This window comes from Staurois parvus, unplaced genomic scaffold (assembly GCF_062004578.1).
Source record: "Staurois parvus isolate SC_StPar_1 unplaced genomic scaffold, SC_StPar_1.0 ptg000715l, whole genome shotgun sequence".
NCBI classification, from domain to species: domain Eukaryota; kingdom Metazoa; phylum Chordata; class Amphibia; order Anura; family Ranidae; genus Staurois; species Staurois parvus.
The window spans coordinates 4949912-4962372 of record NW_028318511.1 but is presented as its reverse complement, the minus strand read 5'-3'; the positions used below and the strand labels follow the sequence as shown (position 1 = coordinate 4962372).

General features: G+C 37.5%; 1 protein-coding gene across 1 annotated transcript in view; it reads left to right on the top strand.

Moving 5' to 3' along the window:
• Nucleotides 1–12461, top strand: part of LOC149445623 (mucin-2-like) — a 166342-nt gene that overhangs the window by 23077 nt on the left and 130804 nt on the right. The window contains exons 7-11 of the mRNA XM_089653541.1: nucleotides 402–527; nucleotides 3460–3577; nucleotides 6159–6297; nucleotides 9822–9932; nucleotides 11396–11465. Of these exons, the coding sequence (XP_089509667.1) occupies nucleotides 402–527; nucleotides 3460–3577; nucleotides 6159–6297; nucleotides 9822–9932; nucleotides 11396–11465 (564 nt within the window). The remainder of the gene's footprint in view (nucleotides 1–401; nucleotides 528–3459; nucleotides 3578–6158; nucleotides 6298–9821; nucleotides 9933–11395; nucleotides 11466–12461) is intronic.

Genomic DNA, 12461 nt, shown 5'->3' with positions numbered 1-12461 from the left:
CAGTTTTACTTAGTTTTACCTCACCTTCTTTCACTTAGTATGAGGAGCACACCTACACAGGGTTCACTGTTTGAACCTGTTTACATCTACCTAAAAATTTGGAACAATTGGGCACCACAAAGAGAGCTGGCAACACATACATAGATTTTCATCTGTTTGATCAACAAAATGAAAGTGTATGTAAAGCCAAAACTCATTTTTAAATTTTGAATACAATAAGGATGACTAGTGTTATCATTTTAGATTAGGGATTCAGAGTTTTCTTTTCTGTCAGTAAGAGCATGGCCACAAGAAAATCACCAAAAATTAGTTAGTTATTATTAATATTGTGATTCACAACTTGTGACCCGCTCATTATATTTATTAGTGATAATGTAACAATATATTTATTCTTTTTCTAGCAAAGCAATGTCCTGCCAATATGATTTATCATGAGAGTGCCTCCCCCTGCAAGAACTCCTGTTCCCACCTAGAGATACACAGCCTGTGTGAGGAGCACTATATGGATGGCTGCTTCTGTCCTGAAGGTGAGTCACATGGGGACATCATACCAACCAAACAGTCACACCACGCTCTTAACAATATACCATGCAACTTGTGGGTTCATATGGAAATACCTTTCACACCTCTCATGATATCCATGTGAATTTGTACATGTTTTAGTGGACAGAGTCCTTATTTTTGGTATAGTTTTTAATATGTAACTTTCTGGTTTCTCCTGTTACTAAAAGGAAAAACACAGGAAAAAAATAACTGCAAAGCATTTTATTTTAACCACTTGACCTCTGGAAGGTTTTACCCTCTTAACAACCAGGGCAATTCTTGCTATTCAGCACTGTGCTTTTTTAACTGGCCATTGCTTGGTCATGGAACACTGTACCCAAATGAAATGTATATAATTTTTTTTTACATTAGTAGAGCTTTCTTTTGGTGATATTTACTCATCACTGAGTTTTTTATTTTTTGCTATATAAACGAATAAAGGAAAAAAAAACCTATAGTTTCACTTTCTGTTATAAAACATATCCAATAAAATCAAATTTCTTCATAAATGTAGGCCAACATTTATATTGCTATATGTGAAAAGTGCTGGTAGGGCTGATTCTGTTAACACTGGATTTTTGGGGACATTAGCATAGTTCTGATCGTGATCAAGATACTGACCTGCACAGACTAGTAATGGTGGTGATCAGCGACTTATGGTGTGACGGGAAACCTGGAGCTAACTTACACTGGCTGGGAGGGACACTAACTGAATAACTGACACTGACATTGCTGGTGACACTAATATAGAATTCTGTGATAATGCTGTACACTGTACTAATGACACTGGCCAGATGACAGTGAGTGATCAGGAGGGCAATCAAAGGCTTAACTATGTGCCTAACAAGTGTTTGCAAGTGTATGTGTGCTGCTTTTACTCACAGGTCATCTGACTGGGTCTTTCCTTGCTTTCAGTTCTAAACAGTAACTGAAGGCAGGGAGAAATCCAGCCAGATCTGTGTGTTGTGTTTAACAGATCTCTGTGCTTTGATTGGCAACAGTCAATCAGTGGGTATACAGCCAAAATGATTGGCTGCAACCTGCTGACAAACTTATTTTGTGTCCAGTCGCAGCACAGGTCAGCAGGGGGCGCCTCTAAACCAAGAAGTACAATGATATGTAAAGGTACGTCGCAGTGCCTGGGGCTGTCACCCACCACAACTAAATGTGCTGCTGGCAGTCCGCAAGAGGTTAATTTGCCCCAACACCAGTGGAGCCTCTGTCAGCTTTTTATTGGGAAATTTCTCCAACTGAGACAATAGCAAAAACACACGTTTCAAGAAAGAGGAGAAGGGTTTTGATTAGTGATGAGCTGCACATGCCTGGATTCAGTTCGAATCAGATTTGGCAAACATGACTAAAGTTCAGGTGCTAAATCCATAACCCATTGAAGTCAATATGAGCTGAATGTAAAAAAACAGTAATGGTCATTTTCTAGACTAATAAGCAAGGGATGGTTATACAAATGGAATAAGGGAAATATAGATTGGTCCTGATTGAAACGTAGCTGATGTATGTTAGATGTTTTAATGGTATAAATCACATGTTTCTTTGACCATGTACCATCACGATATTATACCTTAAACACTATTCATGTGATGTTATTTGTTCTATGATGGTTTTGTTTATCTACTTAATGAAAGCAAATGTATTAAAAAAAACAAATGGAATAGGGGGCTGGGCATTGCCTAGGAAACATGTACAGTACCAAAGCAAAAAAAAAAAAGTTTAAATTCCCTTTAAAGTAAAACATTAAAAATGCAACATATCGTTTACATGCCTGAAGGATGCCCTGACCCTGCCTGTGAAGTGGTGATTCTGTTCAATGCATACAACCCACTACCCACTAAATTGCCAGAAAGATGATAACTCCCTGTCACTTTGGTCTGTAAACAGAGCAGCTAGGGATACCTCCATCTATACCAGACCTTTATCCTAGATGGGGTCTTATATAGATGTTAAAGGGGACCCCCCCACACACGAACAAATGACAAATGGCTTCCTCCTAAATTCATACCAGGCACGTCAGGTCTGGTAAGAATTTTAAGGGGTACTCTACACACACAAAAAAAACAACAAAATGGCGTAAAAATATATAAGAAGGAGCCCCATGTATTTATCAAGAAAAAAAGTATGAGGTTCCCTAAAAATCCATACTAGATTCTTAGGCATGCAGCTTGGCAGGCCAGAAAAGGAAGGGGGAAGACAAGTTTGTGAACCTCTCCTGGACCATACCAGGCCACATGCCTTCAACATAGTGGGTATCTTGATTGGTTGGTAAGAACAAGGGCCCCTTCCCCACAGCCCTGGCCCGGTGGTTGTGGCGGTCTGAGAGCAGGGACTTATCTGAATCTGGAAGCCTCTATTAATTATAAAGGGGCCCAAAGATACTGCCCCATATGTGAATGAGTAAGGAGTACATAGTATCCCTAGTCGTTCACAGAAAAATGTAATCAGTAAAAAAAAAACACACATACATGAATTTGAAAAGCTCTTTAATAAAATGGAAAAAAATGTCCAGTCATGTACATCTACCATCAATTGCACCATCCAGTGATGTAGAGATCCACATCAATTACAATGCCCAATGTCCATTGGCCCACAAATAAAAACTATAGGAGGCATATTCAAGGAGGGTGAGATAGAGATAATACGAATGTAGTTGTTGTTAGTATACCCATGTAATGGGGGGGGGGGGGTGTGGAAATGGTGTAGCTATGTATTTTGATAGAGGGACACAGGAATGGTGGGTTGAGGCAGGAGATCCTATGGAGTATAGGTGAAGGGGGATGAGAAACCGGGTAGGAAGGGTTAGGGAGTTTAAAAGGGACATTTTTATAAAATATTATTATTGGTATTATTTTTGTGTTGGGCCAAAGGCTTAAGAGAAATTACTTGTTTTCCGCTTGTTTTCAGGCACTGTACAGGATGACTACAGTGATAAAGGATGCATACCAGTTAGTGAATGTCAATGTAAATACAGAGGGACTCTATATGCTCCAGGCGAAACAATACAGAATGCCTGCGATGAATGGTAAGCATTTCTTGAAAAACACCAGGAAAAAAAGTTTGATAATCTGTTATTTAAAAGAAAAAACTTCTATCAGGCATACATTGTAGGGTCCTATAGGTGTCTACACATATCTGTAGTAGCCTCAAGTCCCCGCCACTAAAACCAAATTCAAGGCCCTTCGCACCATCCTGGCCAATGGGAAAATGTGGGAGGCGGAAAGCTCTGACAACTATGTCTACACATTATACCTGACAAAAGTGTATTATTACTTTTTAACCACTAATTGCTAGGTGCCATTATCTGCACACTATTACATAATAACACACATCAGGGCTGACATGCAAGTAAATGATGTGCAAAAAATATTTCCTACTGTGCACTTTTTCATACATCAGCTCCTTTGTTTCACAATGTTCAGCATTTTCTATTTAACCAATTCAATACCGGGCATTTTACCCCCTTCCTGCCCAGACCATTTTTCAGGTCTCAGCGCTCTCACACTTTGAATGACAATTGCGCGGTCATACAACATTGTACCCAAACTAAAATTTTATCATTTTCTTCACACAACTAGAGCTTTCTTTTGGTGGTATTTAATCACCGCTGGGGTTTTTATTTTTTTGCTAAATTAACAAAAAAAGACCGAAAATTTTGAAAAAAAAACATGTTTTTCTTTGTTTCTGTTATAAAAGTTTGCAAATAAATAATTGTTCTTCATACATTTAGGCCAAGATGTATTCTACTACATGTCTTTGGTGAAAATAACCCAAATTAGGATGTATTTTTTAGTTTGTAGGAAAGTTATAGAGTTCACAAACTATGGTATAGATCTGAATATTGATCAATCCTGAAGTACTGACAGCCAATCTAATTTCTTGAGGTCCAAGAATGTCAGAATAGTACAGATATCCCCCAAATGACCCCTTTTTGCAGAGTAAACAGTCCGACGTACTTCATAAGAGGCATTGCGAGTTTTTTGAAGTTGTATTTTTTTTGTCATAATTTTTCAGAAAATGAAAAATTAAAAAAATTATTTTCACTATTTTTTTTTTACATACTGTCACCAGTGCAGTACAGCGTCATCATATAACTGGCATGGGGGTGGTCAGGGACACTGACTGGTGACAGTGTGATAAAAAAAATATATTTTTTTTATTTTGTTTTAATTTTTTTAATTATTTAAAATTTTTTATTACATTTTTTCTTTTTTTTAAGATTTTTTTTTCATATTTCACTATGTCAAAGTAGTACAATGTTACCATAGTAACATTGTACTACTTTGGGGAAGTGATCAGTATTTTTTTTTTTCTTTTTTACACAATTTGCTTATAGCAAATTACTTTGCTATAAGCAAGCATTTACCTGAATGACATCGATTCATTGAGGGTTTTTTTTTTGTGCTTAGCTGTGATTTGGCCACAGCTAATCACATGACATGTGCATGTGATTAGCTGTGACCATTCACAGCTAGACACTAGTATACAATGGATGGCATGAATGAAGCCATCCATTGTATACAACTGTTATGTGACCTGCTGTGATTGGTCACAGCAGGTCACATGGTACCGGCAACGGGGCCGATACTCAGATCTGTCATCGGCCGTGTCTGAGGTACACGGCCAGTGACAGATCACGCCGCTGCGCGGCTCTGCAAGCGTGCGAACTGCGCATGTGCGGGAGTATGCCATATGGCAGCCTCCCGGAAAGCTAGTGCATTTTTCCGGACACCATAGGGCTATTGGCCGGGCATCAAATGGTTAAACTGTTTTGCCCTGGATGGCCCTTCAGCAATTTTAATTTCAAAGGGTAAGTAGAGGAGTTTTGTACATCACTTCTTTTTTTATTTATGGTCAGGACGAACATATATACAAAATACATATTAACTATTATATATTGCAGATACACTATAGATAAAATAATTTTGTAATTTTCTTTATGAGTCAGAAGGTGGAGCTTCAGGCTTCTTTCATCATTTTACAATTTCAGTTTGTTTCTTTGAAGTGAAAAAACCTATTATATAGAGACCTCAAATACTCATGCTGTGAAAACCTGTTCCTCACCAGATGATTCCACCTGGGGTTTCAGGTTTAAACTAGACAAACAGAGACTCAAGGCAGGCAGGAGGTCTAGGCCGAAAAACTGATTACACATCTAAGAATCTGTAGTCTGAGCTAGCAAATTTATATCATAGCATAATGCATAATAATTGGTGGTGAATTCTTAGAGCTTGCTTTCTCTCTTATCTATAAAATGTACATATACGTCTGTCAAGATTTTTTGTGTCACAGAAGAATTGGCTCCAGCTGTCCCAATTTTTTTGGGAAAATCTTATCAACTTTCAATAGCAAGTAATATAACATTCCAACAAAAAAAATGTATAGGGAAGTCCCCATAAAGGCTTCAGTTTTCCTGTTGCAGTGGAATGCATATTTCAACTGATAACACAGTTACAGTATTTAGACCCACGATAACTTAAACTGAAAGGAGACATGTATTTCTACCTCCTACAGGTTATACTTTCCCTGAAGTATAAGCTTAGCATAACTCAGTCTAGAATGATTTATATACTTACAATATGACTATGCAAGTATTTCTTTTACAGTTACTGTACATCAGGAAGATGGAACTGCACAGACCATGCCTGTCCTGGATCTTGTTCAGTTGAAGGAGGAGCCCATATCTCCACCTTTGATGGGAAGTCCTATACCTTCCATGGTGACTGCTACTATGTGCTGTCCAAGGCAAGGAACTTTTGGGTTACATTATTGCTCAGCCTCAGAGTTGAACCCTTTCTGTTTATAAAAGTGGAATTTCTCTCTCAATCATCATCAACTATCTGTAATCCTATAGTAAATAGATAGGAAAGTATATCTTATTTTTGTTACATTTCTTCAGTGTTATTTTTTACATTTATGCAATTACTTCCTGGTTTCCATTCCTAGGCAAATTATGTCATACATCCTAGGAGTCTTCAAGAGGGTAGGAGAGGTTTTCTTAACAAAACACTCCCTACTGCCTCCATGTCTGAGCTAAGGGCTGATGGATTCCACTAAGTAAATGATACATGAAACATTTGCCTTTACTCAAGATGGCCATGGCCAGAAATACAAGAGGGTGTTTTTCAAAGTGATTTATCAGCTAAATAAAGCTTGTAGAGATGGATGGGTGGGTTTGCTCTGAATAATAAAAATGAATTAATTAGCGTTTTTGGTTTGTGGTGCTAAGATACAGTGTAGTCCCACTTTAAAGTCAAAGTACACTAAGGAGGGCATGAAATAGCTTAGACAGATTGACAATAGTTACAGTTATGAAAGAATTATCTGGCCTTCAAAAATGATAATGTATACTAAGTTGCCGTCAACTTAATTCAAACTTTTCTAAACATTTAATACAGAGGAGAAAAAACATGCACAATAATTTTTAGGGCTCATGTACACGGGGCATTTGGAAAACTCTTCTGAACGATGGAAACTGATTGCTGGAAAATATAGGTTAAAAAAACGTCAGTTTAGCTGCGTTTGCATACCGCGTTTATGCGCGTTTATATGCGTTTGTGTTTAGAAGCATTTTTAAAAGATGACCTCAGAAGACCTTCCCAAATGCCCAGAATGCACTGAAAAATGGTAATTAATTAACTATTTCAGACATTTTGAGAGAAATAAAGAGAGCAGAAGCAGAGAGAGCAGTATGTGTTGAGATGACCTGTCTTTTCTGGTTGTATTCACTATGAATCCCATCATGAGCATAATGCAGCACGTTCTACCATTTTTGCCTTCACACAAAACCTGGAACTGACCGCGCTGGTGTATAAGGTCTGATGATGAAAAAAGGCTCCGGACAGCATCTGGACAAGGAACAGTTAAAAACCGCTTCTAAATACAAACGCTTATAAATGCGGTTAACTGCATTTACATGCATTTATAAGCGTTTGACGTTTAAAAATATACTCCTGAACGCAAGTTTGGTGCATTAAACAAAAACGACTGTAAACTCAACTGACTGTAAACGATTATGTGTACATGGACACATAGGAAAACATTAGGGAGAGTTCAGGGGCTGCTGAAAAAAACGCTGAACAGCTCCTGAATGTCAGTTTGGGGGCTGCAGTGTACATGATCCCTAAGTCACAAAAAACATAGAAAAATTGTGTACAAATGATTGGTGCAAAGATCTGGTTTGTGACATTAAAAATAAAAGCAAATAATTTTCTTTGTTGAAATAAACTGGACTGCAAAATCAATTACAGGTTACTAACCATTTTCACTCTACATACTGTAATTCTTATAACTCTATGCAGCTCATACATTTAATGCAAATAGGATAATACCATTGCGATTGTGTGATTGCTGGTACTTTTGAAGTTTGTCCCAACTCCCATTACTTTTACTTTGCTGGATAGCTTGATCCACATGGAAGTGAAAAGAAATTTATGCAAAATTTAAAAAAATGTGTTAATATACTGCATACAGTTGCATGCAAAATAAAATTAATGTTAATATACTGCATACAGTCATCAAAATACAATATTTCTCATAGCATTTGCCTTTTAAACATATTCTTATCTAGGTAAAAATGCTGTAGTTCATATTTAAAAGCTACTAGGAGGTAGAGTCTTCTTAGCAGTAGAGACTGCATATTCTCCTCTATTAAAACAAACCATTCCCTTTTTCCTAACATTTTAACTTTTATTTTGTGTACACTGCCTGCGGCATATGAACAGTGCAGTGTACTGTAAGCTCCATGCAACTGGCTGTCAGGGATAAAATAAATGTTGTGCGCATGTGCAGGAGTTAGGCCATGCTTGACCACCCAAAGGCCAAAGAAGGGAGACGTGGGACCTGAACGAAGTGGCAGAAAAGATGGAGAGGCCAGTGGACAGAAATGTGAGCAGCAGATGAGCAAGTAAGAGCATCAGCAAACAGCAGATGAGTAAATAGGTTCAGCATACTTGCGCATTATGGCGAGTGCCATAAAAATACCCAACTATTTTAAGTTAGGTGATATGCTAGAAAATTTTGTTTTAGAAAATTCAACCTCCTAAGTTATCATCTGTTCTTCCACTTCCTACCTTTTTGTTAATAACTTAGAACATGTATGTGTATATCAGATGTCCAAACACTACTGGCTGCATGAATATGTTGGGTCAATGATTTACTATGTCCCGAAATCAAGATCGGCATGACAGGCTGAAGCTGTTCTTTTGCGACAGTTATAACTGGTAAAATAATGAAAAAACAATTTCCTTGAAAGTTTTAGTTTGCTAATGTGATTACAGTCGTCATGGTCACTGTGTCAGATTCTCAAATTAATTTTAACTCATTGACATATGGTAATAAAATTGAACAACAAATGAAAAAGGTAAAAGGTAAGTTTTACAAATTTTCTTTTAAAGGGATCAAAAACCAGAGTAATCTATAGGGAGGTACCTGGGTGTTACACATTGCCATAGCACAAAGGCACTATTCATAACATGTGCAAGCACAAGAATACAGTCAGAAATAATATACACAAATGCCATTGTGTGGTAAAGAGCGGCACATATTTATGTTCTCCATCAATCATCAAAAGTATATTCTAAGCATGACTTAGTATGAAAATAATGTTTAGGTTAAAGGTGGATGGTATATTACAGCACTTGCTTAAAGAGAACCAGTCACCTGGCCACAGAATTAAACAGGACATAGCATCTTATGGGCAGTTTACAAACAGAGGGGGTGAATCTTCCTAATGTGGACACAGTAATACAAACCACAGAATGTAGAAGGAGGAAAGCATGAAAAGTAGACCATATAAAGTCCGGATTTAATTTTATTCAAACTTCTCTATGATAAAAAGCCAATGCTCGTCTGGCATCCAGAATGCTCATACTAATCACTCCTTAGGATCCATTGAATTTTACCAGTCCATGCTTCTTTCAAGCATAACAATGCCTGATGAAGTTGCTTTTTGAACCCCCATTTGAAGGTTTTTAGGATACATAAAAAGAATAAAAATACATCTTGACTTTGCTTGTTAAAACGTGTAAATATGATATATTGTACTTTCCTATCTATTTACTAATGCTAGTAGCATAAGGATTAAAAATAGTTAATTTTGATTGAGAGAGTTTAGTTCCGCTTTAATGCAACCTTCCACAATGCTATGGTCTGAAGGCGGACTTCCATACTTCTTTGCATGTATGATTTGTATATGATGCAATAATATTCAAAACAAATATTGCTAAACAGATTCAAATTTATAACTGTGTTACTTGCTACTGTTACAGGGTTATAGAAATGAATCACATGTTATCTTAGGGGAGATGGCTCCTTGTAGTTCCTTGGCGAGAGAGACCTGTCTCAAATCCATTGTACTCCTAACAGATAACCTGCAAAATGTGAGTATCAGTTTATTTTAATAATAGCAACATAAAAAACAACCAATTCTAAATAGTGTTAATGATTTCAAGAAAAAAGAATAAAAAGACTTTCAGGCAAGTTTGCTCCCAACACCATCAGAAGTTTGTCTATAAGATAATCCAAAAAATGTTAATTACCAGAATTATAATTAAAGTGTTACCAAACCCACAACAGTAAAATCAGTCTGTATAAGCAGTAAAGCATGCTTGATATACTCACGGTGATACCAAAGGGGTCAATCCTCTGCATTTCTGACTTCTCTGATCCTCCCCTTCTTCCGGTGCCCACCTCTTATCTCCTGATAAGACATATCATCTGGTGACACTCTGCACATGCTCAGTTTAGTGTGTATTGCTAGAGAGTTTTTTTTCTCTTTGGGGGAGAGAGTGCATGTGATCAGCACAGAGATAATCAGCACGGTCCAGACAGAGGTCAGTGGTTCTGCATCCTCCTAGAGCAGAAAGAAAACTCCTCCTTCAAGCTTTAACCAGTGCTCTGCTGAACACTAATAGAAGTCACAAGACTGCTCTAACTGCTAATGAGAAAAGGTATTTAGCAGTTTATATTTACTAAAATAATTGCATTTCTATGTTGTGTGTCCTGTGGATAGAGTGCAGATAGAGTGAATGCAGGATCCTGGGTTTAGTAACACTTTAAGAATAATAATGAAAATGAAAAAATGTCATCTGGCTGGATCACCCTCTGACTTCTCATATCTCTTGGAGGTTCTAACAGAAACATTTTCCTGAACATGAAATATACAGTGTCTACATATTTAGAAATTGAGGCTCATGTCACATGTGATCCTATCACTAGTGGCAAGTTGGCAAATTACCAGTAACATGGTCAATAAATAGGTCCCTCACCTGTTCCTATGGTGTTTCACTGCCTTGCTTGCCAAAATGTTGCCAAATCTTACTCACTATTGAGGGTATAGCTGTAGATACAGGAAATTGTTTCTTTACTCTCCTAATGATCTTGTCACTGGTGAGTTGTCACCAGAATAGCTAGTCTGACATGGGCCTGGAAGCAGACACCCAGGAGCACATGCTATTGTTCAGGTATGTAAAGCACCCTATTGTTTGTTCTTTTGATAACAGGGCTGCACTCTTTGTCTCCACTGCTGCTATTTTCTTGTATTCTTCTTCCATCAACCATCTTACAGATCATGCGCTGCCCATGTGCTGTACTGTAAATAAAATGCTAGTAAACAGTTACAGGAGTTTATCTGGCAAGAGAAACTTATGAAGTACTGAAAAAAGCTCTACCTACTTGCAATTTATATTTTTTTTTATTTTAGAATACCTAATTAATTTATTAGTCCACTTGTCAGTGAGTTCAAAAATCAAAAACTAAAGCTTTAGGTGAACTAGAGATCTAGTAACAATGACCTAATGACACTGCTGAACAAATTAATTATAATTTTCATTCTTTGATCTAGGTGGTGACTTTCAAGGCTGATGGCACAGTTCTTCTGAATGAACTGAAAGTAACACTGCCTCATGTCACAGGTAATATCACAAGACAATGTATATTGCAACAACTTTGTCTATACTGCACTGTATTATAGCAGTTGCCTTTCTTTTTCTCTTTTTTTTAACTCCTGGTAAACACCTAAATATTCACTTGAAATTGATATAATGTATATTACAGACTAAGTTTACCATTTAGAACATGTTTAGGGTGTAACATGTAACATGTTCTTGCTCTGCCCCACTGCCCCCCCCTTCAGTGTGACAGTGGGCAGGGGATCCTCTTCCTGTACCCGTTGTCAGATATTGAAAACGGAATAGCTGTGTGGGACTCTGCCCACACAGTCGGGTCCTTCATTCACAAGAATCTCTGAATGAAGAAAAAACTAGAAGTCTCGTCCGCCACAGAGGCAGACTGACTTTTAGTTTAAATGAACTGAGGGCATGCTGACCAGCACACTCATAGTACATTCAAGACAGTCCATGAAGAAGTCAGAGAACAGAGCTGTAGCAGGAGCTTAATATGGTATTGCACTCGTGATCTGAGGATTGCAGGTGAAGTAGTTTGCAGGCTCTTGTTTTTAAAAAATTATACATGAGAATTTTTTTACCTGCAAAAATACATGCAATTATTATTTTGAAAGGTGAACTTATCCTTTAACATTTTTTAATTCCCAAGGGATTTGTCTGTTCAGTTGTTTTTGTAATTTACATACTTATATTGCACTGCACAGTCAGGCAGAATCCACGCTTGTTTTTTGGTTTTAACAATACAGCTTCCTATGGCACCTTTTAATCAGGGTATAGCACAGGGGTGGGCAAACTTTTTGACTTGAGGGCCGCAATGGGTTCATATATTGGACCCGGGGGCCGGACCAAGAGTAGATGAATGATGTGTATGTGTCATCCATAGTAAGTATAGTAATATTCCCCCATAGTAAGCATAGTAATTAATCCCCCATATAGTAATTCATCCCCCATATAGTAATGCATCCCCCATATAGTAATTCATCCCCCATAGTAATTCATCCCCCA